Source organism: Stylophora pistillata, chromosome 14, assembly GCF_964205215.1.
Source record: "Stylophora pistillata chromosome 14, jaStyPist1.2, whole genome shotgun sequence".
Taxonomy (NCBI): Eukaryota; Metazoa; Cnidaria; class Anthozoa; order Scleractinia; family Pocilloporidae; genus Stylophora; species Stylophora pistillata.
Window position 1 is genome coordinate 8,847,379 of NC_142532.1, and position 24,746 is coordinate 8,872,124.

A 24,746-nucleotide genomic window follows, 5' to 3' on the forward strand; every position below is an offset into this window, starting at 1 on the left:
TCCGACGAACAGACGGTTGCGAATGCTTTTCAACAATTCAACATGATTGAATATTTCCAGTGAAACAACGAACATTTTATATTGAATATTAGCATTTGTTTAAATTACCGATATTTGAAAAGTATGCACTTAAGTACCCAGAGAAACAGCATTATTACTGAAGCAATGACATTTCTGTGAAAGAATAATGACTCATTGGGTTTTTTTTTTTTCGGTAATGCTCATCCATGGTCTTAATTGATCTTGGCATCCTAGATGTCGGGGTACAAATTGTGTACCTTCCCTTATTCAGGAAATAATACACAAAATAAACCGCCACCAACCTTTTCCTGCATAGTCGTGATGTCTTAAGCCTGCATTGTCTGTGTAGCTTTTGCGGTTTTTATTTAAATTCGCCCCGTGAAAGGTTGCGAACATTGTTCAAGAGAAAAATGTCGTGGGTAACATTCGGTTATAAAATTAAGATTAGAGCTCTAAAAGTCATGATACGCGTTTGTTTTACATCGACGTTATTGCCTGATTTTGTTTATTGCGGAGCTGATGCAGTCTCAAGTTAATATTTGTATTGTGAAGCGTTATTTTGAATTTTCGTGATATGAAGTTGACGATTTAAAAACACGACTTTTCGCGGGTAATTTCACCGAAATTCTAATTGGCATTAATTCAAGAGTTATTTGCTACTATTTTACTCGTTATTTGGTGTTAGGTTTGTACAACCGGGAAAATACTGCTCAAAGCGGTTTAAAAACTTAGCAGTTGCGACATTTGATATTTCAAAATCCGTGGTAATTTTTTTAAAAGATGCTATGCGGAGTCATTGAAGCGAGAATGGGTGTTTATATCGGCCGGATCTGTAGCGTAATTTGTCATCTCGAGAAGTTTTACATGAAACAGAACCAAGAAATACTCGATAGAAAAGCTGTTGTGAATACGAATTGTGAATTGTGAATTGTGAAATCATGGTTAAAACAGAAGATAAATTTTCGAGAATTGATCGCAACCGATATGTTGATTGTTATCGGTGTATGTCACTTACTCGCTGTCAAGAAACATTTGACCCCATCTTCTCCAGCTTTGTTGTGTTTGACCTCTTTTGTGTTGTGAAAAGGACTAAATGGCTCTTTGATCCAAAGTATTCTCGCTTCACGGGTAACCACTATATCTGTTTACATCGATTAATTTTTTTTTTACGTTTTACAGCAAAGTTAACCTCGTCAAAATATTTGCAACAGTTAAGTTGTAATTGAGTATGTCGTGGATTTGTCTGGGTAAACTCACAACCACGATTTTTGTGGCTTTAGTGGTTATCAGTCGTATATCTAGAGAGCCAAACTCAGTATTAGGAATTTTGATTCCCTGGAGGGAATTGTAAACAGTAGCCTGTGGAGATTGTGTTACAACAAAAAAATTAGCATCAATTTGTAGAACTTATGATTCTGATGGTCTTGTTTTCTTCTTGTGTTCAATCGTTTCCCATCGTGATTTGATTTTCTTTTGAATAATTATGTGCTCTTCAGTTAACATTTGTTCAAGGGTTTCCTTTGGGAATTTGGAAATTATGCCAGAAGTAAGTGGACAGGAAGAAGGGGTTAACTTGGAGGACCCTGGCCAAGCCACACAGATTTTTATCAGGTTTTGTAAGTTGCCACCATTTGATTTTGTCAGTACTGTGTTACTGGCCACAAATATTGTGTTCAGGATGGTGGTTGAAATACCTCATCTAGTTTGTGATTTTTGAAGAAAAGGAAATGTGATTGTAATCCTATACATTCTCTTACATGGCTTGGCTCAAGAGTATAAGGCCCTATATCTAAGTGGAAGGTTTAGGTTTCAAATCCTGGTTGGGGAATATGAAGTTTTCCTTGTCTCACAAATTTGGTCATTTCCAAGAACATCTATCTTTGAAAGAATTGTATTTTTAGTTTAGGATATTGACAAGGGTTTTCATTTAGTATAAGATCAAAAAATTCTCCAGCTTCTACACCTATATTTATGTGTAGTTCTTACATCAATGGTTTGTGTCACAAAATTTTCCATTTAGATATACATCTGTTTCCTTCCTTTTGATCAAGTCATTCTACACTCTTGCTGAGGTAATTACTTCCTGCCATCAATCTTTGGTGAGATTTTCTTTGTGAGATCCTGAGACTGAATGTCGGCAAGAGCAGGAAATTCATGACTATCTCAAAATATTGTACACATGAAATGTCAAGATTGATTTCATTGGGGAGGATTAGATTTGAATTCATGCAGTTATTGGTTTTACTTTTTAGTTGGTTCAGTTACCAGTGCTGTAATCCTAATTAATCTCTTCCTTAAGAATTTTAGATTGTTCTGCCAATATGACTGAATATCCTCTTAAATTTGCAAAGAGCTTAGTTTGATGTACAGAATACATGTAATTTAATTACAACTTGACATTTCCATGCAGTATGGTCTGAAATGGGGTTTTCTTTCTTGAATTTACAATTTCTTGTTTAGATTTACAATTTTAGCCTTCCTGTTTGAGAATGTGTTGATAATTGTTGACGATCTGCATTTGTATTGTTTAGTACCTCCGACTCAGCAATTATCGCCATCCAAGCTATTAGCTTATTTGAGAGGTCAATGAATAGAAGCCAGACACACTGGCACAGAGCCATGTTCAAGGACAGCCACTTCTTTTGCATTAGATTCCTCTTCCAAATATCTTTTTATTTGAACTACATGTACATGCAATGGCATGCAATCTTTATGTATGAGAAAAGACCGATGGAAAATCTTTTTGTGTTCATGTACATGTTCCTGAGTTTGCTTACAATTTGAACATTTGATCCAAGGTTACAAATTGTTGTAACCTTGGTTTCATTATAATGTCGAGGCTTTTAAATTGTTTCAGATATTATTATCACTTTGTTGAGCATTGTCAGGCTAGCGGTCCATGCTAAAATGACTGAGTGGGGCCCAAAAAATATTTACACCATTTTCCTAGCATTGTGGTGTCAGTTAATATAGCGACGTTGTGGTGTAATAAATTTGTTCAGTTAGTTTTCCACTGATGTCTCTCAATTGTGTCATTTTTCTGATTTAAAGCCATTTACTGTGGACAATGAAAATGGATTCCACTTTACTCTTCCATGTCAGAAACTAAACATTGTAGGTGGAAAAAAACCTTAAATTGTTAGAATATTAATTAATTAAGCAATAATGTTAGTTTTTGACTCTTAAAACACTTCTTAACTGTCAGAATTAGGTTTTTACTCCATTTACACCGATATATAGTTGGGAACAGTCATTACACAATATTCATCATGATCGTTATCATGATTTTAAAGTAGCCTTGAGTTTGCAGCTTTTTTAATATCCTTTAGTTTTTTAGAAACAATATATGGTTCATATTGCTTCCATTTGTAAAGGCCAGCACTCTAAATTACAACATGTTCATATTGTTGCAAAGCTAATTTTTGAAGGTGCTTATGTCTAAGCAGACATTTTAAGATCAAATGTTCAAAACTTTTTCATTAAGCTACATGGCTGTTTAATTTTACAAAAGCTGGCAGTTTTTTTAATCAAAGATTGATGCAATTTTTTCTGAGAAAGCTAAACTAAGATATTTCTTGCAGAAGACACATTCTTGTTTAAATTGTTTTTATTTGCATGCAAAGGTCAGGGAAGTAATATTGTATGTGTACAAACAATTAAGTGTTGTTGTAACCATATAGGTTGTCTTCTCCCTGATCATTGCTTACTGTATTCTGATTAAGAAGATGATGATTGTTTTCCGTGATATCTTTGGTTATTATTTTAGATCGTGAGCAATGGTCAACTCACAATGTCTGTTGAAGTTACAAGTTCTTTAAACCAGGCTTCTGCTGTTGGTAAGAACTATCTGATGTAACTTTGTGACTGTTAACCCTTAGGAACCCTCTGTGCAATTTTTCTTTTACACCAAGCGTATCACTTACATTGTAATTGTTGATTCTTCTATGTGCACATTGTGTGATTCACTTGTGGAATTCTCTAAATGTATATTCGAACTATCAGTAGGACGTATGTCTTGCTTGATTGTTCAGATATGACTGAAAGCTGATCAGGCAGCTTTTCACTAAAAACTTGTCGTTCACTATTGTTGTAATACCATCGGGTAAACCATCTAGCTAGAAGTAAACCATGTAATTAACAGAAACTGTTGAATAATCTTGAATAATTACATGTCTTTGATTTATTTAACATCAAGCCACCGCTGAACATTATATAATGCCAAACAAAACTGTTCATTTTATTGGTAATGTCAAAATGAAATGTAAGTCAATGACATAAATAAATTGTAAAGTTGCAGGGGTTTCATTAAGGGCCAGGCACCGGGCAAATTGACTGGTTGTGAGGACGGCTTAATTTGCCCACCTGATTTGACCTTCTGGAGGAAAGTTTGTCTTATAAAGAGGTTCAGTTCAAAGAGTTTTGCCCGCCTGTGAAAACCAGTTGCCCTCCTGCAGAAAACATTAATGAAACCCCTGAAGTTGATAATACCTGTATTCAGTTTGAATCACTTCAAAAACATGTGCATAATGTGAATACAGACATGTTTCCTCTTACAGTAGCTGTATCAATCATCATTAAGAGATGTAGGGCTTTTGATCAGGGCTTTAACTGATCAGGGTTTAGAATTCCTGTGTGGGAACATTGTGTCTAAATGTGCATCTAATGTGGGATAATATGGCTAATTGGTTTTGAGAAACAATTGGGCATAGAAGTTATTGTTAGTAGCTCCCCTACCTTTGAATCTTTCCTTGTCAGTAATATCAAAGTTTTAGCCCTAAGTTGAATTCTCTCAAAATTTAGAGACAGTTTTCCTGAGGGCCTATTATAAATGTGACAATAATCTTGAACTTTGTACTGTTAACACAATGAGACAATCATTAATCTGAGTATTGGGGTAGTACATGAGTTCTAGAGAACAATCTGTTTATGAATATCCAAGCACCTTCTGGTTTCTCCATCCTATAACTTGAAAACATATGGTGCAAGATCCTTCTCTGTAGCAGCACCATCATTATGGAATGCTTTGCTAAGTGAAATTAGAAATGCTCAGTCTGTGTCTGTTTTTAAAAGTAGATTAAAAACTTTTCTTTTTAGAAAAGCCTTTTATAATTAATATTAGCTGTCTTAAGTGTTAATGTTAAAGTTTTTTTGTAGGTGCCTTTGAACAGTAGGATACTGGCGTGGTATAAATCTTTTATTATTATTATTATTATTATTATTATTATTATTATAGCATCCATATTGTTTTTAAGTCAGCTGATAATTTCAAAAACTTTTGATTTAAAAATGCTTCTAACAAGCATCAGCCATTTTTGTGCATACATTTATAATTAAGTTGCATAGTTTACACGTATGTACTTGTCGATTGTCCATTCTCTTAGACCACTGATGCAAGTCACATTTAATGTGCTAGAGATGTTATGTACCAGTATTTGTCAAATTTTACAGCTTGTCTTAAATTAATTTTAACTTCTATAGTACACAGACTTTGAGTGTTCACACGCATTAATTTGAAAATCCACAGCAACTCTGTTTAATGTATCTTCAAGTTAACATTTTGTCAGACATGTGTAGTTTTCAAAATTGTGTCATCCTACTTTTTTTTCATTTTCATTCTGTTATATTCAAAAGAAGCTACATATTAATGTCATAAAAGATGATCCAAATCTACAACAAGGTTAAAAGGGTCAGGACTCTTGACTATTTTTATGATTGATAATGAAGCACAAATTTATCCTTTACCAAAACAACTTTGCCCCTTTATCTGTAGACATGTGGAAATCTGTAGACATACTGACTTTCTATTTTTATAATTTGTTCTTGTAAAGCCTTTAAAATATCAATATTGTAACTGAGTTGATGATCAATGATGATCAGAACAGTTTTTAATTACATATTATGTTCACATCAATGTTGCCAATCAATCTCACTCCTTTACCTTTAGACATGTGGAATATTGACTATTTATTTATTTTGTTCTAGCAAATTAAGCCTTTTAATACATCAATATTGCAACTGAATTGATGAATTAATAATCAGAACAGTTTTTAATTACATTTTATGTCCACAGCAATGTCACCAATCACAAACTACCCTCAGTCACCTGGTGCTGGTGGAGCAGAGTCCTTTGGTTCTCGTTCTAAGAGGGCAGCATCTCCACAGCGAGTCAGCAATGGATATGCCTCTCCCAAATCAAACTCAATCTTGTCACCGAGAAAGTCATCCAAGAGGTTCTTCCGAAGACCCACCCTTGAAAAGAATCAGTCTTCTGACTGTTCAACACAAGGCAATGAAAAGAAAAAGCAATCAAATTCTCATCCACGAGTTGAAATTATTTACAAAGATGCTTCATCAGAAAATGAATCTGATAAAGAGACAATGGTATCTTCTTTAAAGAAGGCATTTGAAGCAGATGGAACACAGTCAAGTTATTCTGAGGATGGAGCACCATCAACTCTCTCTGAACAATCTGCTTCTCATTGTCTTGATGTGAATATGAATCGTATATCCACTGCTTCAGGATCTAGTCACACTGAGAGGGTTGTCCAGGAAATTGTTCTCACTGAGCAAGCTTATGTTTCACATTTACAAGAGATCATTGAGGTACATTTAATGGCCATGTGATTATTGAGTAAACTGTGACAATTTTGCAATCCATTGTACTCTTTCATTCCCAAGGACTAAGTTTTTCTCTCTGCACTGTCCATGTCTCTTTTCTTTTAGATAAAGATCTGAAAACTTGTTTAATTGTAATCAACCAATATCCTATAGTTGAGATTTTTCTTTCGTCTTATCACCTTTATGCTGAAATGAGTTTACTTTAGAGAGGAGGAATTCCCTTTTTTATCATTTCTGAACGTGTTAGAGTGAAAAAAAAGATAACGGGAACACAGAAGGAGTGTATTATTTGAAAACATAGTACATGCACGGACATAAGTATTAGAGGAAAATTTACTCAATGCCTCATGGATTTATTTGGTACGCTTTAAGGTTAATTTAGAGTCAGAATACTTTTTTTATTAATTTGATTTGTTTTTTACTCTGCTGTTTTGGTACACCACCATACCCCTTCCATGAAGGAAAATACCAAAAAAATTGTTGAAATTAATTTTTGCATAAGCTAACAATAAACTGCAACATTTAGTTGTTATATTAATTATACATTTTCATATTTTTAAAAATGTAAAAAGTGATCATTTATTAAAACATGTTAATTTAACTTCATCAATCTGTTTTCAGGGCTATCTGGAGAAAATGAGAAATGAGAAATCTCCCTTTTCAGAGCTGGATATTAAAGATTTATTTATGAACATAGAAGAAATATATGAATTTAATAAGTAAGTGCAACACTTAATTGTTACACCGCCTATGCATGGATTCAATTCAGTTGAATGATGAAGTTTTTTTTTCTGTTCAGATACTAGTGGTGTTTTGATAATATTTGTTTGCAATATGCAATCAGGCTTATCTGTATTTTTCTCAGCTCTTAACCCTTTACAGCCTAATGTTCATCAGCCTGCATATTCTCTATACTGTTCTCTATACATTTCCTATGGTGCTGACAAGGAGAATTTGTTTCACAATCAAGAGCTTCTTTAGCTGGTGTCATTTTCTTTATTCTCCTGACCTTAATGCGTGATTCAGGGGTGATATTGTAAGGAGAAATTAGTTGTTAGTCACTTAAAGGGGGTCAAAAGTTTAATTAGTTTGTAGAAATTGCCTCCTTTGTGGGTATTTGTCAAATCACTGATAACTTAAAGGCAAAAGGAAGGACTTTTTGTAACATAATTAAATACCCACTAAGGCATCCTTTCATTCTGAAGGTCATTTCTAGCTGAACTGGAAATCTGTGGTGATGATCCAGTAGAAGTAGCAAATCTATTTGTCTCCAAGGTAAGCAGCAGTCCATGACTTTTGTATTAATGATGGTTGTAAAGCGAACTCTTTTAGAGTATGAGATCATTTTGTTTTATCAACTGATGAGCTTGTGACATTTTTCTGATTTATTTAAGCTACTTTATTGTGGATAGTGAAAATGGATTTCACTTTACTTTTCCGTGTCAGAAATTAAAAATTATAGGTGGGAAAAAACTTATTAATAGGTTTGTTGGCAAAGTGTGGTCTGTTAAAATATTAATTAAGTAATTTTGAATAATAATGAAATTTGGCTGTTGCAGAGAGTTTCTAGACCTAATGTTTCAAGCATTAGCCCAGACTTCTTCATTGGCTCTGTTCAAGGGCTAACGCTCAAAAGGTCTACATTGGAAAATTTACCTTTTTTGTGTCATACCCCCCACCAACACAGCACCACAGTTTCTTTAGAAACTTACCCCCTTTATTCATGTAATAAATGTGAACTTGAGATTTTTGTGGGATAAGAGTTGACGAGGCAAAGCCTGAATCAATTAATATCCATAGAAATGGAGAGCAAATGATTTGATTTTTTAGTATATATTTACTGGTCCTTCAAACCTTAACAACAAGACACACTTTTGGGCTGCTCATTAGCTATCTTGAAATACATGTAGTCAGCAAGCTAAGTAGCGTAGCCATGACTCATTCCTTTGACATAGTTATCATCTTCCTTTCCTTTTGTAGGAAACAGGCTTTGTAACATATACAGAATACTGTACAAATTACCCAATGTAAGTGATAAAGAATGTATGTGATAGTTATTAATTGTTGCTGGCTAGAACAATGGTTTTTCTTTTTTACCGCTGTAAGTGTATGACGAAGAAGAATCAGACCAACTCAAGAGGGGAGTTCTTGTGTGGGGGTGTGACTCATTAAACAGACCTTGTAGATGTCACTTTTTAGTGGAACAGCTCTCCTCCTTTTGGCCAATACAAGAATAGTCACTATTGTATCTAAAGGTCAAAACAAAGTTTCCAGATAAAGTAAGCTTTTTTTCTCACAGACATCCTCCTAGTCTTGTACATTCTAACATTGTCTTTTTTAAAGCAGTAGCTGTTAGTATAGATACTCTAATACCAGCATCTAGTAAGTAAAACTATCCTTCTCTTAGTTGTATTATTTAACCCTGATGCATGATGTACCTTACAATAGTTCCATGGAAGTACTAACAAAATCCACACAGAAAAAAGAGACTGCCGAGTTTATAAAGGTATGCATGTCCATATTATAAATATGTTTGCTCCAGCAGATATGTGGTACATAATTATCATAATGTGTATGTTACAGAAACAGGTTATCAATAAATGTGTGATATATCTTAAGAATATTTTGCATTTAATCTTGGACTTTTCCTGGAAGCATTTACAATATATGATCAAAGGTAGTTTAAGTACTTAAGGCTTCTGTATTGTTTACATGATGTGAATATATCTTTTTGTCATCAGAAAATTCAAGTTGAATTGGGCCATTCTCTTCCTCTTGGGTCATACTTGTTGAAACCTGTACAAAGAATTCTAAAATATCACCTTCTGCTGCAGGTGAGCACCAAAAATTGTAACTACCAAACACCTTTCCTTGAATACTTCATGTGAGGAAACCTCTGCCAGGGAGAAGATCCAGGGTTTTTTAAGAAGCGGTGCACAGTTTAGAAAGGACACAACTAACGGGTGATGAACTGCTGCAAATACAAATGATTCAGCAGATTTTCTATAACTGCAATGTTTTAGAAAAAAAAACTGCTGTTCAGCTCAGGGAGTGGGGGGGGGGGGGGTGTGGACCCCCAGCACCCCTTCCCTAGATGCACCCCAGTATACCATGTGGCCACCTGAGGGCAGAGCAAAGTGACTCTGAAGAGAGGCACCTGTTATGGTGAGGTGGTCAAAACATTTCTGTTGGACAGAAATCAAGCTAAAGCAGTGCTTGTAATCTAAATTTGTGCACTTTCATTTCGTCAGGATATTCAAAAGCACTTTGACAAAGAAAATGATCCAGAAGGTTATGATGTGATATCAGTAAGTATCATAGTCACTTGATGATGACAGCTTTTCAAAATTACCTTCCCCACTGATTAGCTCTTCCGAGATCTGATTAGTAATTCTTCTTTTTTTGGAAGCTAAAATTTGTCCTTATAAATTGCATAAGAGAAGTTTGGTGTTGCATCAATTGGATAACTGGACGAGTGCTAGTTATGACTTGAAGAAACCTTCCTAGTACTATACAGTCACGTGACTGTTCTTTCTGTGAATTTTATCCACAGGATGCCCTATCCACCATGACTGGAGTAGCTCACCACATTAATGAGATGAAACGACAGCATGAAGTAGCAGTACATGTGCAGGTAGAGATCAAGGGACTTGTTTTTATTCCATATGATCTTACATTAACTTATGATATTCTAAGTGATGGGTTTGCTTCAAGAAAAATCATTTTAAAATAATAATCCTCTAACCAGCAAGGAGTTATATTTATGATCAATTAAAGATATGGTGCAATATTAAAATTACAACCCATACATGACAAGGTTGTGTGTTCTCATTGTATTCTGACTCATTTCAACACTCACAGCAGTTAACCCTTGTGGTAATGATACTTCTTTAGCTTGCAATGTGTAGCATCTACTTATTTATTACTAATACCTGCCAAGACTAGCTAATGCTATATGTGGGTTGTGTAAATTTGCTTCTAATGTTCTATAAAATAATAATAAACAAACAAACAAACAAACAAACAAACCCTTTCGCTCCCAAGATCTCATTAGAATTCTCTTTACTGTCTGCCATACAATTCTTATGATGTTAGTTTGGAGAATTTCGTATTGGATCAACTAATAATTCCCTCATTGATCTTCTTCTTTATTCTCCTCACCTGTCTGCTTGATGTTGTATTGATATTGCAAGGAGAAATTATGTTTTGGTTATTTACTCATAGGAGTTAAAAGGTTTAGGGATTGAGGCAGATACAGACACATGATGCTTTGCAGTTCCTTAAATATTTTAAAACTTTAAGTTCTTTCCTTGCTGTAAGAGCGAGCTTAGAGAGAACTGAAATTCAGCCTAAGGCATAAAGCCAGTGAATTGATGTTGCATTTCAATGGTCCATTGTATTTGGAACTATTTTGACTATTGTACTTAACATTGGTCTCTTTTATTTGACCTTCCAATTTAGGAATGAAAAATTAGAGTTGTTTGATCATGTGGCTACAAGTTTTGCAGGACCTTTCTATACTTTATTAGGTTCCTAGCTATGCTAAAAACTGGAACAGAAAATATCTTAAGGGGTGTAGAGATCTTTGACTTTTTAGTCAGTTTGGTTCAAGTTTTGATTATAGTTAATGTAATTATGAGCAGTATCGAGGTTATATTGTAGAATTATTGTAAATTTGGTAATTTGTCTAATTACAGGAAATTCAAAGTCAGATGTGTGACTTCGAGGTAAGTGTGAAGAGTTATATTAAATTTGTTGTGACTGCAGTTTATCTCTTGTTACCAAATGCAGTAATGTTCAGTCTAAACCTGACTGCAGTAGGCTGTGATTGATGAACTTTTATTGCAAAATCATTTAATGTATTGTCAGTTGCTTTTTTCCTATATTGTCAATTGCTTGTGATTGAGATCACTTATGACCTTTTTCTTTTTCTTCTGTTACACTTTTGCTACTGCAGGGTCCTGATCTTACCACATACGGTAGTCTAGTTTTAGAGGTAAGAACCATCTATATTTGTTTTAATCTTACAAGATAATTAATTTGCTTTGGTTTACCATTTTATTATAAAGAAAAAAGTCAATGAGTTTGCACCCCCCTCTTTTACCATTTCCCATTCCCCTGACTAGTTGAATTGGCCAGCAGAGAGGGTTATCTTTTTTTTTTCCTATTGCACACACCAGGCACCTTGTTTTTGTTTGCTTTTTCTTTTATTTGATTCCTCTTTTTTGTTTGTTTATTCTGTTTGTTGTTTTTTTTTGGAAGGAAGTCTTCTATAACTTACAGCCAGTGACTTTCAGTGAATGAAAATTCTTAAAATAATACAACACAATAAGACCTCATAACAACTTTATTCTTTTTCTCAGGACACCTTTCGAATGCATGGGACCAGAACGGATAGATATCTTTTTCTCTTTGAGCAAATCCTTCTCATCACAAAACGGAAAGAAAATGGCTACTCTTGTAAAGCTACACTCATGGTAAGAGACCTTACTACCATACAATGCTTCCTGGATCGTTGTTACAAACGTAGATACACGTCTTCTCCGGTTTATTTTGCTTAGATAAGTCTGATATAGGTATCTTCAAAAACTTAAGCGCTTGGGAACATCATCCATTGCACCACTCCCTTCCCAGGATTAACTCTGCTACCCGTAGGCTTAGGCAAGTTAAGCCAATATATCCGCTTTGCAATACTGAGCGTTTTAAAAATTATTTTATCAATAGACTTAGTTTTAAGCATAACTTAACTGTAAGTAATTAATACATATTTTAGCCCATTACTCTATATATGTAACACTTGATATGTATTTTATCAGTGAAATAAAGACTATTTACTTTACTTTACGTTACTTTTGACAACTTTGTTTGAGCAAGTTCAAAGGGAGATCAAAAGTGAAATCAGTGAAACTTCTTAAAGCACCCCTATTCACAAAAAGGTTTCTTGTAATGATGCCAGAAATCCCTTGTAGGGTCCTATGTCTAAAGAGACAGTACTGGCAGTTCAAACGGATTAGATCAAATGTACTCCCTGTAATTTTTTTTTGTAGTTTTTGAATTCTTTTTTTTTTTTTTTTTTTCTTCTTTCTTTCTTGAGAAAGTAAGATTTTAAAAGTGTTGTATTCTTTGTATCAATTAAACATCGTAACAGTCTGGCCCCGGTTGTTTGAAGGATAGATAACGTTACAATGTATCCACTGCATAAATCTCTATCTGGTGGATATCGCCGTACGTTTTGTTAACACTTGTCCCCTGGATACCTTTTTATCTAGCCCTACCCCTTATCTAGGATACCATATCGAGATATTTTGTTATGCGTACGAAGTATCTTGATTATGGGGAAAGTGTAATTTCTACTCATCATCTGGGAATGAATGGGTTAATAACTAACTGTGAGCTGATTTAAAAAAGCGCAGTAACTCCTTAACTTATCTGTTTTTTCTTCTTCAATTTCTTGCCAGCTGTCGAACATGATGATGTTGGAATCAGTACCCAAGGAACCGCTAGCATTCCAGATAATACGATTTGATAACCAGAAAATAACCTACACGTTTTTGGTAAGTTAGATCGTGTCGCTAGTGATAAAAGATTGCTTTCTGATTCATCACAACACTGGTTTAGTACAGACCACAAAAAAATGACCAGCTCCTGGTTGACTGATTAACTCATGCAATTACACCGGTGTCGCAGAGGCCGCGAGTTCAAATCCCTGACAGGCCTGGATTTTATTCAAGCTTTATTTTCAGTACTGCGTAAGTTATGTCCATTACTGCGAAGATCGCTCTCATTTATAAATCCGCAATCCAAATATATGAAATTCAGTCATTCACAGTCAATGCATTCTGATTGGTTTGAAAAACTTTTGCGTTTGTAAATGGCTTTCAGTTATTTTTAGCTACTCAATTCTGTTTTTCCTTTCGTAATAGGCGAGGAACAAAGATCAGAAACGTCAGTGGATGTTAGAGTTGAAGAGACTGATTGTCGATAGTCTATCTGCACAAGTTCCCACCAAGGTCAGTTTACTTTGCTGTTAGATATTTGATTGGCAAGCTGCCACATGGCTGCCATGTGTCGCGATATTGTTGGAGCAAAAATTCTTCAAGGTCAATGTAGCTGTTTTGTATGGAATGTACTCTCTATCATTTTTGGAATCTCAGGATTCATCGATTGCTATCTTTTTCAAAATTCTTATTATTATGCATAAAAGCCTTTTTTTCCCTTCAGGCTAAAAATCTCATTCTTGGAAAGAAAAGTGTCGGGGAAACAAAAGAATTAGGTAAGATGATGGCTTCCTTACAAAACAATCCCCATGTACAGGTCAGTGCAATGCATTTCAGTGACTGGTTTCAGGGGCCTCATTATTATATTGGCACTGCAAGACGCACGTTCTTACGCCCGTGGGAAGTATTGAGCGAATCGGGGAAATAAATGGTTTGCCGGGAGTCTGGCACTGACAATTAGTGCTAAACCCCTTTGCAGACCTCTCGCCGACCCGCGTTGCTCAAGGCCTTACACTTGCCCGCGAGCCGAGAAATGTTCGTGCTAAAGCACTGATAACGAGGGCCTGCTTGCAGACTGAAGTTGTGATAAGTCGGCCAGAATTCGAGTGAATTTGAATGGAACTCTTCCCCTTTTTTAAGTTTCTTTTTTAATTCTTTTTCAAAACAGTCGATGTGTGGACGTTTTTCTTTTTTTCATTTTGTTTCATTTTTTTCAAAACGTCATTTTCAGTTTTCCAAACGGCGTTTTATTTATCGCTATCAGTTTTGCCAAGGTATTAAACTTGGGGTAAATCACTATTTCCTTATGTGGCAGAAACTCCAGATACTGAAGGGAAGAAAAGATCTTCATCTATCGACAGCAAAGTAAATAGAGGGGCGCAACTTAAAGGTATCTTAATGTAGACAGGACCAACACGAAGGTTCTTAAAAGTGCTGCCTTTGCTATGACATTCGCAAATGCCTGATATTCGCAAATGCTATGACATTCTATTCCAATAAGGACGATAAGCCTGAAGCTTCTCTGCACTAGTTGGCTGGAAACGTTAAAGAACCCACGCACTTCTCGCAAAGAGTATGGAAGGCCCCTTTCAAACCAGCTTTCAGCTTAACCAGGACAGCTGTCTAAATATTGCAAATGTATACGTACATACAACTCCCGAAGCGCGGGAACATGTTGACAAAATCTCGACATAACTACAGAAATAAAACAGTAATACGACCGAAATAAGTAAATGCTCTTTAATAACTTAAAGATGCCTTTTGGCTAACCTATAGATGTTGTGAATTTTAAGTGATGAAATTAAAATACCTTTAAAATCCTAAAGCCGTAATGTAAGTAATTACTTGTACAATATGATAATAGAGGCTAAATTTGTATAAACCAAGTAACTAACCAGAGTTTATGAACTTGCCACTCCGTGACTAACTTGTTTAGTTCTCATTGAACGATGTTTCAGTCATTTACTGTTGTTGCTGATTTGATAGAAGTTAATAACAAATTATTAGTAACAACGATTAGACTCGCTATCCTTTCTTCAGAGACGAACAATTCTTATCTTTGTGGTATAGTTACAGCTGATCACGTGGACGTAAAACTCCAGTGTACATCGTGTTAAACTATTCACCAACCTCCCCTTCAAAGTAAGTATAAACAATGACTTCGCGCCAAACCTTAGGAGATTGGATTAAATAGTCAATAGGAACGATTACCACGGGCTGTACAATACCTTTGCAAAAGAAACTTTAAACTTTGGGTCGCTTGAATAAGAGTTTGCGATTTTTTCTAAGGCACATAAAGGTATTAGGTGAATCTAAATAACCATCATATTGACAGGAAAAGTTTGGTTACCTTCAGAAGTTTACCACACGTCTACAAGTGTGGCTCCAGTAAAGGTAACAACATTTTATTGAATTTTTGAAGTTAATTAAAAAAAAAAATTGAAATAATTAACTTAAAATTTATAGTTCTAAATTGATACTGTTAAACGATAAAAAGTCATACTTGAAAATTAACGGTTATCATAAAGTTACGAATTCTGGTTAATCCTGGTTAAACGTGAAACAGTTACTAAGACAATTAAATTGTAAACTGTTCCCCAGCAGGAATTGGCATTCACCTAAATTTTCGCGAATGAACTTTCGAAGTTCTGCAAGAGCGTCGATCATTTACACCTTTCGGCTAACTTTGGTTCTGTTTACGTTCTTTAAAAGGGTCTTCTGGATTTACAGGAATGAAGCGGGTATGTTTTGAGTTAAATTCTTAGATAACAGCTATCCACCTCAGTGTCGGTGGCTATTGGTAGATATTTACCAAGCTGCGAAGCGGCAAGGTTAATAACCATCGCTAAGTATTATCTTTGTTACTTAATTAACAATTGTTTATCCAAGTAAAGGTGAAAAGCACTATTCACATGTGCGATATATACCATAAAAAAACTTTTTTTACTGTAAATTGTCGTTTTTCTAGACGAAGAGGAGAGTCCTATCTACACAAGGAATTGTTGTGTTGATGTTTTACACTTTATTTCTCATAAAACGTGTGAACGGAGAGTAAAAAATTTACGTGTTCGTAAACTGATTAAAAACATTTTGCACTTTTTGTAGGAAAAAGTAAGCATAAAATCAGATGACGAGAGCGAACCCAGATCTCCATCAGAAGCGTACTCATCGGATGATGATAAGGTAGAGATCTTGCACATGAACTTTATTTGTTTGTCATCTGCTTTCCGTTTTAACTTCTTCTATCTTGAGCCCTCCTTGTTATTTCGTGAATAGATGTTGTCCCTTCAGTGTTTTTCTATTTTGGGGACTGATATTTTGTTGCGCCCTTCACGATGGAAGTAGGTTTGAACTTAGCGAAATGAGGTGACGCTCCTCCTTTAAAACAGGCCTTTCACGACGTTCTTGATGCGCTGGTCGGTTGTGGCCGAAATAAGGCAAATGGTTTGCGAAAAAGATCCCGTAGCCACATTCAGATTTTACTTTTGTTTGTATCTTGAATTAATTATGGTCTTACTTTTTTTTTTTTATTAAAGAAACCTCTCCGATCGCATTCATCCGTTAGTGACAGGGAAGAAAGCTTAGACGAATGCGAAGAGCCGGTGGAGGAAAAGCGGCGGAACTCTGATCACAGGGTTTCAACTCCAATAAACGAAAGTAGTGAAGATGATGCAGAGGTAAGGGTAACTTTAAAGAAGAGTCTCCAGTTGCCGTACTTTAAGGTCTTTAGAAGGAATTTCAGCAGCATGGGTCATATTCGCGCGCATTAATTGAATTTGGGAGAATGAATGATTCTTTTCCTCCGACAGAGGATCAATTTTTCATATCAAATATGGGTTCCAGAGACCTCCATTAGTAGTTTTCGACGTTTGGAAGGGGCAGAATGGAAGCTGTATTGGTTTCCTGTTCTGTAAATCTTTTCGAGCTGAAAGAAAATAATTGAGAAAAATTTTTGTACCAACATCAGGCACTTGCGCCTAAAGCGTATCATCCAAACGCGAACGTATTTCATCAATTATGGGAGCGATGTTTTTCAAGTTGCAACTTTCCATTCTGATAAACTTTAAAAGCTTAACGAAAGGCCATAAATCACGAACGCGAAATACATGAACAATTTATGTGGCGGAAAATCATTCTGAAACGTTACTTGTCATTTGTAAACATTCCACTCGTTCATATTTGGAAAGATCTTGTGATATGATTGTGGCATACAGCTCGGAGAAACTATAATTCTTGAATCCCCCACTGACTCCATACGCCCATTATTCACACATTTATCATTTTTAAGTTACGAGAGTTCGTTAAATACATGACAAATAATCGTAACAGAATCATTAAAAAACAGTTACAACACAAACTCCTTCTCCATTCTCTCTTTGTAGGAAAAGGTTCTTAATCATGAAGCACCTGAAGCGCAGCCAAGAACATACTCAGTACAAGACTCTCGAGGGGAAGTGGTAGGAACAACAGCTACTGAAGGAGTCGGCTTTGTGTCTCAGATTAAGAATGACCAACAAAGTGAGGCCGAGGTAACCAATACAACGCGCGAAGGCTTTACCGCGTCAAGCGGAATAAGGCAACGCTCCAGTAGCCTCTCCAGCTGCGATTCTGTCAAAGAGGCACGTAACAGAAAGAGTGTGACTAGAAATGGATCTTTTAACAACAAGGCCTCTTGTGAAGTCGGTAGCTTTGCGCACGCGTCCTGTGATAGCCCAAGCCAAATCAGGCGGTCTTCAAGCGGCGTCCGACTATTGGAAGCTCGTCGAAGCCTTGAAAAATCTTCGTCTGCTCTAGACTTGCGTGACGTGGACGAAGACTCAGCGTCAGCGTTTAGCCATGGCGACATAGAGAATTTCATGGAGTATTCCGCAATACAGACTACTGTGAGAAAAGTAAGTCGAGCGTTCAGTGGCTCTTCTCCTCCACCCGACAAAACCTCCCCAAGCGAGATCCAGATGCGTACTGCGCAGACACGCTACATTGTGGAATCTCGAAATGCTCCGGATAAAGACTCTTCTGTCTCGAGCTCAGACTCCACACAACAAAACTTGGAAGAGCTACTTGCCTCTATTGACCGCGACCTGGATGAGACACGTCGTACAATTTCTTGCGCACAACTGTTAGAATCTGCTCTTCTTATTAAGAATGACGGCAGACCGCTGAACACTGAGACTGAGTTCACCAACAGTCTTACGCGTAAAAGGCGTCCTCGAATTATCGACTTTACAACTGAAAAGACTGAGCCCCAGTTGGATAAATCTAGGAGTTGTTTTTCTGACGAGCGGAATGGAGAGAGAGAACAATCTGAGCACGTAAATTGTCTGCGAGGTGAAGCATTCACGAACACTACAGTTTATTCCGAACAGGAAAGAGAGTGTAACTCCTCAGGAGAAAAAAATGGTAAAGACAAGCAAGAGTTGTCAATTTCTAACGAGATTGAACAATCACAGGCTTTTGCTCTTTCTGCTGGTTCAGAACCACAGGGCGACCAAGTCGACGAACCTTCTCAAGCAGTGGATCAAAACCAACCGCAAAAACGCGTTTTTGAACTGTTCGCCGATAGTAAAAGCGAAAAGCCATCAACAGCAATCGAAGAGGACGTTTTCGAGGAAACTGCCACACACGTCATTACGCCCAAAAAATCTAGCTTGCCGAGTGTTCACAAGATGGCGAGACAGTATTCTCGGAAAGTCGCCGAGAAACAAACAGTAGAGAATATACGCACGCGTGCGCGAAATAAAGTACGTGACAAGATAGATTCGAACACAGCGGTCAGTGATACGAAAGACAATACAGACCATACTCCTAAGATAAAAATTGAAAAGGTAACAAAGGTTTCATTCACTAGTACTCCGATCGAAAGTTACAAGCTCGTAAGGCGTCGAAGAAGGCGTTCGGGATCTTCTCGACATCGCTCGGACGATTTGCGGCGCCTGAGTTGGTCGGTCGAGAAAGTAAAACCAGAATCGGAGGAACCGCGCAAGACGAGACCCAAAAGTGTGTACGATATGGAGGCCTTGGAGGCTACACTGACAGAAAATATGGAACAGATCGAAGAGGGTCTGGAACCCATGTTAATCGAGGGATTGGAAAAGGATGATGTGGTCGTTAGAGGACTAGTGCAGCACTTAGTTAATAAGTTTAACTCTCACAAATAGACACGTTCTGATCAAAGAACTCTTATAAGGTTGTCCAGTCCGAGATAACATCTTCTTGCATAAACGTTACACGGTGATTTTGAGTCCATGTCCCAAATCATAGCCACGAACAAGAAGTAGAGTTTTTTCACGAAAATGCTCAAGTGCTACTCTTGTTCTGATAGTTATTATTGTTGGGTATTTTTCCGTGCTATTTATGACGTCGAGAGCGTCTGGGATTTGAAGGACACATTCGAGATAATAACACGTTTGCGGAGTTAGAGGTTAATCTGGTGTAATGTTATGAGTGGGAAATGTTTATTGTTATTGCTAATAAGGACATTTTTTCTCACTAGTGGTACTTCAACTAGTGAGAAGTTGGCTATAAACAGACCTCTCTAGACCTGTCTTTTACTTTCGAGAAAGTAATGACTTCTGTTTGTCTCCTTTAAAGTTCTGCAAAGGATTAGTAGTGAAAATTTTTTTCTTTGTTTCGTATTTCAAACATGTTGCAGACAGTTGTTTCAATGTAACAAAGTACATTTGGGGTTAATTATCGTTCAGAGTTATGGTCAATGCTCTGAGAAGTTGTTTTTGTATCCAGTTAACTTTGTCATGAAACAAGTTCTATGCGCTGTCACGTTGTGAATATAATGTGCAATGCTGGCGTTGCAGAGACATTATCGATATAGCTGTACAGTTTCGACATGTATCTATTTAATATCGCCGTGCCAACCTAGTACCCAGGTTCGACTCTCTCAGAACGAAACACACATGAGGAAGCACCTGGGAACAAGGCTGGATCGTAAGTAAAGTGCAGAAAGTTTTTCCTACGTGATCAATGGCCAAATTTGTAACTGAAGTGAAAGAAAGAATGTGCATTTAAGTTCATCCCACTCATAACTAGTTTACCATTTGTTGAGCTACGAGAGAAATTATGAGGGATTTACAAATCTTTGCATATTCGATTTGTATTTTGAAAAATCCTGACAAACTTTTACGTTGGTTTTGGGAAAATACTTGAGTAGTTTAAATACCTTCGCTGTATAGTTATAGTTATTTATTAGTGAGAACTTCTTAGTGATAGCTTAATGATAGATTAATGAATTATGTCCGAAACAGTTTTGATTCCGCTGTAATCAGCTGGTGGAAATGTTTTCTGTCCCTCTGAACTATCCCCTTCTAAAGAAAATAACTGTTTTTGTACAAAGCGTTTCTAATAATTTAATCATCTTCCATTTCCATGGTATTTTATTTGTAAATTGCTCTGTTGATGACGATTTGTAATAAAGCCAAATTTACGATTGTCACGTAGAATCCATTGCACTTTAATTTTTTTTTTAATTTTCCTTCTCGAAGTAATCCTGTGTTCCCTCTAATCCTATATTCCCACTGATCCTATGTTTCCACTGATCTTATGTTCCCACTGAGCCTTTGTTCCTGTTCCCACTGACCCTATGTTCCCACTGATCCTATGTTCCCACTGAGCCTACGTTTCAACTGATCCTATATTCCCACTGACCCTATATTCCTAATGATTTTATGTCCCCACTCATCCTATCTTTCCACTAATCCTATATTCCCAATGATCCTAGGTTTCCATTACTTCTATATTTCCACTGATCCGATGTCCTCACTGATCTTATGTTCCCACTGACCCTATGTTCCCACTGATCCTATGTTCCCACTGATCCTATATTCCCACTGACCCTATGTTCCCACTGATCCTATATTCCCACTGATCTTATGTTCCCACTGATCCTATATTCCCACTGATCGAATGTTCCCATTGATACCATATTCCCACTGATCGTATGTTCCCACTGATCTTATGTTCCCACTGATCCTATATTCCGACTGATCCTATATTCCCACTGATCGTATGTTCCCACTGATCTTATGTTCCCACTGATCCCATATTCCGACTGATCCTATATTCCCACTGATCATATGTTCCCACCGATCTTATGTTCCCACTGATCTTATGTTCCGACTGATCCTATAATCCCACTGATCGTATGTTCCCACTGATCGTATGTTCCCACTGATCCTAGGTTCCCACTGGTCCTTTGTTCCTACTGATCCTATATTCCCACTGATTTTATGTCCCCACTAATCCTATCTTTGCACTAATTCTATGTTCTCATTGATCCTATTTTCGCATTGATTGGGTTTCTACACATCCTATGTTCCTGCTGGTATTATGTTCCCACCGATCCTATATTCCAAGTGATTTTATATCCCCACTGATCCTATATCCCTGCAGATACCATATTTCCACTGATCCTATGTTCCCATTGATCCTATGTTCTTATTGATCCTATGTTCTCACTGGTCTTATGTTCGCATTGATTCTATAGTCCCACTGATCTGATTTTCTCACTTATCCTACGTTCACATTTATCCTATATACCCACTGATCCGATTTTCCCATTGATCCTATGTTCCCATTGATTCTATGTTCCCATAGATCCTACCTTATTATAGGAAATTAACAATGCATGTAATTAACGCGAATTTTTGAAATTCGCGTTAATTTTATGTATCTTAAATTACCTCATTGTTAATTAAAATGACGTTAATTAAAAGCATCGTTATTTAAAGACACCTTTATTATAAGCAAAGCCACAATTCCTCTACGTCACCGTCAGAGTCGGTTGACGCATCATCCTTTAATATTAAGTTCAAAATGTCCTTAGATTCATCAGCACTTCTTCAACTTTCTTGCACAAAATGTCTATCGCATTTTTGTCATCTCATTTCATTTCTTATGTTTTTTACCGGAAATAGAGAGCAAATTTTGTTGTTGGCCGTTGTTGTTTTCTGACGAAATGAGTGCGAAAAATATTAAATTCACGTCTTAATTATGCAACATACCGTACGGAAATTCGCGTTAATTAAATGTATGTAAGCATAACTTTTGGAAAATTCGCGTAAATTTTCTTCGCGTTATTAACATGCTTCGTTATATTCCTATAATAAGGTATATTCCCACTGATCCTATGTTTCCATTGATCCTATATTCCCACTCAGCGTACGTTCGCTTGATGCTATATTCCCACCGATCCAATTTTACCATTGATCCTTTGTTTCCATGCACTTATCCCATGTTCCCAAGGATCTTATTATCCCACGGAGGGCATTAGCATTTTGCGGTTTGGGGAAGTTTTAAAGTTTTTTGAACCTCCTTTTTTAAGTTCTGTAGAAACAAACTGCGTTACAAATCAACTGAAATGTTTGGAATATTCTAATCCGGATAAAAAGTTCAGGCGAAATCTTTGCGTTGCTGTTTATCGAAATAAATGGATGGGAATCATTAATTTTTGCTCTTTCAACATTTCTACTAAATGAATCCCTTCTTCCTGACCCCTCATTGTAATGACAAGCAAATAAGTCACTGCTGGTACCAATTCAAAAAGTTTATTCTTCTCCCTACAAAAGTTGTAGTTTATTTGCTGTAGTAACGTGTGGTTTGTTGTTATCTCGCTTTACAGTCTTAATAAAATTTGTTACCTATAGTCGAATTCTCTTGTCGAATGGATTTCCCAGTTTCTTGTTTTCAATTTACAAAGAAAGTTTAATTCTAAGTGACTAGCAATGATTGACTCAGAGTACTTCTCTTCTCGCTCCCCACAAATAACAAAATCAAAGACAAAACAAAGCAAATTTGCAGAATTTAGATTTCAAACTGAATGAAAATAAACATCAAGTTAAAGAATCAAAATATCTTCTTTAGTGCTTTTTCATTGTTAGTATGCCTGAGTCCTTTGTTACGACGATTTTCTTTTCAAAATGAAAAAGTCTAAAACGTCACTCACGTAAACTCCTTTAGCAGTTTACCCCAGGAAAATAAAAATAGACATTTGTCCTTGCAGAGAAGAACTGTGCTTTTACTCTTAAAAAGGTATATTTCAGTTCTTTGTTTAAGTAAATAGCGCCATCACAGCCGAGCGTCACTTAGATCATACATATTAATATTAATACATATTAATATTAATACATATTAATTACTTCACCTACTAACCTTTCTCCAATTATTCTGTAAAGGATGCAAAAGTGTTGCGTAAGTTTCTCAAATCGGTATATTAAGAAAAATTACCAAACTAGCACAGAGCATGGTGTTCGACAGAATAAGGAATCAAACGAAAGCGAGGCAATCGTTTATGAGGCCGTTACGACTACTGCATCTTGCATTCTGTCTGATCGCCTGTCGGTTTAAATGCCGCTTCTCCCAAAGCCGGCTGTCTCAGACTCCTCACCTTTTCTGCCGAGGCACCTGAAAAGCAGGAAAATGATAGGTGAATGTGTGGTGGACCGCGCTTGATATGCTTAGATACGAGCCAAGAGACGGAGTCTAATGCACGAGGGTGAGGCTCACTAGTTAACTATCCGGGAAAAATAAAAACAAAACAAGCAAACAAACAAACGACGTCAACAATGGGCGTAAACTTCTACAAACACACTCAGTTATTGAATCTATTCACGCTCCGTTCTCTTTTAAATTTTATAATTCCATAACTTTACATAACCTTCTCTACTTTTTTCGTGTTTTCGACGATTAACTATCGAGAAGGTAGTGTCAATATAACGTGAAACAGTTCATTGAATAACAGTTTTTCCCGTCTCCGTATTTTGATGAATATCCCTCCAAATCATTTACCATGAATTTCTATGACCCGTACTCTTAATTTCCAGGTCTTTCCAAGCCTGAAAAGTGGTATCAAAGAATTCCGTGATTTTCCGAGTTTTCTATGATTCGTGCAAACTCTTGATCGCAGAACACTCTTTTTGTCCGAGGGAATTAAGCTTTGCCGTCGGAAAACTGTCTGCGAACAAACAACTGAGCATATTTTGGCCACAAATGGGGACTATTGAAGATACTTTTCTTACTAGGCATCTTTTGATTGTTCTGTCTTAGCAAGCGACTCCTCCCAGGTCTGGGGATCTTTGACATTGGATCCTGCGGTATACTTAAAGACTTTGTCTTCCGTGGCGACAGGGGCAGCTCCGGAGGGCTAAACTGTCTCATTGAGGGCATACGAGTGGACTCAGGATTTTCCGTCTGGAAAATGAGAGAGGATCAAAAGGGGATGTAAACTTCATGCTTTACGAGAATCAGGGCACACTTTTAACGTTTCATATCTTTATATGAAAACAGAAGCAAACCTGGCTAAATGACTCGTTTAAATGACTGCTGAAAATCAAGCGATACCCCGATGGCTACCTCTCTTTGCTCCTTCTAAGACAGCCTTTCCTTGGTATACCACTTATACTTGATGCATGACTGTTTCGACGAGCATCACCAGTATTACTTACTCCGTCTTTTGCGAATGAAGGCTGAACAGCTTTCTTGACTGCACTGCGGGTTTTCAACCCCATGGTGGTAGTATGGCGGTCTGCCCCACTGCCGCTGGACACATGTCGTCTTTTGGCGGTTCTTGTATCGGTCGCTAGAGTAAAAGAGAACATTACG

At 36.7% G+C, this 24,746-nt stretch overlaps 2 protein-coding genes and 1 long non-coding RNA gene across 8 annotated transcripts in view; 1 reads left to right on the plus strand and 2 right to left on the minus strand.

The window, feature by feature from the left end:
* The window catches only part of LOC111338092 (uncharacterized), a 2,469-nt gene extending 2,077 nt beyond the window's left edge, over positions 1-392 (minus strand). Inside the window, exon 1 of the long non-coding RNA XR_015995143.1 lies at positions 324-392. This is a non-coding gene — a long non-coding RNA (uncharacterized LOC111338092). The remainder of the gene's footprint in view (positions 1-323) is intronic.
* LOC111338091 (uncharacterized) overlaps positions 1-20,579 on the plus strand; it is a 21,725-nt gene extending 1,146 nt beyond the window's left edge. Inside the window, exons 1-21 of one of the 4 annotated variants that reach the window (XM_022944511.2) lie at positions 1,578-1,637; positions 3,788-3,857; positions 6,092-6,624; positions 7,261-7,358; positions 7,845-7,914; positions 8,620-8,666; positions 9,088-9,145; positions 9,381-9,473; positions 9,891-9,947; positions 10,193-10,273; positions 11,337-11,366; positions 11,597-11,635; positions 12,003-12,116; positions 13,098-13,193; positions 13,563-13,649; positions 13,861-13,912; positions 14,452-14,526; positions 15,849-15,877; positions 16,242-16,319; positions 16,673-16,813; positions 17,519-20,579. In XM_022944511.2, coding sequence (XP_022800246.2) covers positions 3,812-3,857; positions 6,092-6,624; positions 7,261-7,358; positions 7,845-7,914; positions 8,620-8,666; positions 9,088-9,145; positions 9,381-9,473; positions 9,891-9,947; positions 10,193-10,273; positions 11,337-11,366; positions 11,597-11,635; positions 12,003-12,116; positions 13,098-13,193; positions 13,563-13,649; positions 13,861-13,912; positions 14,452-14,526; positions 15,849-15,877; positions 16,242-16,319; positions 16,673-16,813; positions 17,519-19,294 — 3,600 coding nt within the window. In that variant the 5' untranslated portion in view covers positions 1,578-1,637; positions 3,788-3,811 and the 3' untranslated portion in view covers positions 19,295-20,579. Of the gene's footprint in view, positions 1-1,577; positions 1,638-1,720; positions 3,136-3,787; positions 3,858-6,091; positions 6,625-7,260; positions 7,359-7,844; positions 7,915-8,619; positions 8,667-9,087; positions 9,146-9,380; positions 9,474-9,890; positions 9,948-10,192; positions 10,274-11,336; positions 11,367-11,596; positions 11,636-12,002; positions 12,117-13,097; positions 13,194-13,562; positions 13,650-13,860; positions 13,913-14,451; positions 14,527-15,848; positions 15,878-16,241; positions 16,320-16,672; positions 16,814-17,518 lie in introns of those variants that run through there. The other 3 variants (XM_022944512.2, XM_022944510.2, XM_022944513.2) reach the window with 3 other exon arrangements.
* Positions 16,920-24,746, minus strand: part of LOC111338084 (uncharacterized) — a 17,286-nt gene continuing 9,459 nt past the window's right edge. For 2 of the 3 annotated variants that reach the window (XM_022944501.2, XM_022944502.2), the window contains 3 exons: positions 24,590-24,723; positions 24,164-24,335; positions 22,678-23,549 (listed from right to left, as the gene is read on the minus strand). In XM_022944501.2, coding sequence (XP_022800236.1) covers positions 23,452-23,549; positions 24,164-24,335; positions 24,590-24,723 — 404 coding nt within the window. In that variant the 3' untranslated portion in view covers positions 22,678-23,451. Of the gene's footprint in view, positions 17,062-22,677; positions 23,550-24,163; positions 24,336-24,589; positions 24,724-24,746 lie in introns of those variants that run through there. The other variant, XR_015995141.1, reaches the window with a different exon arrangement.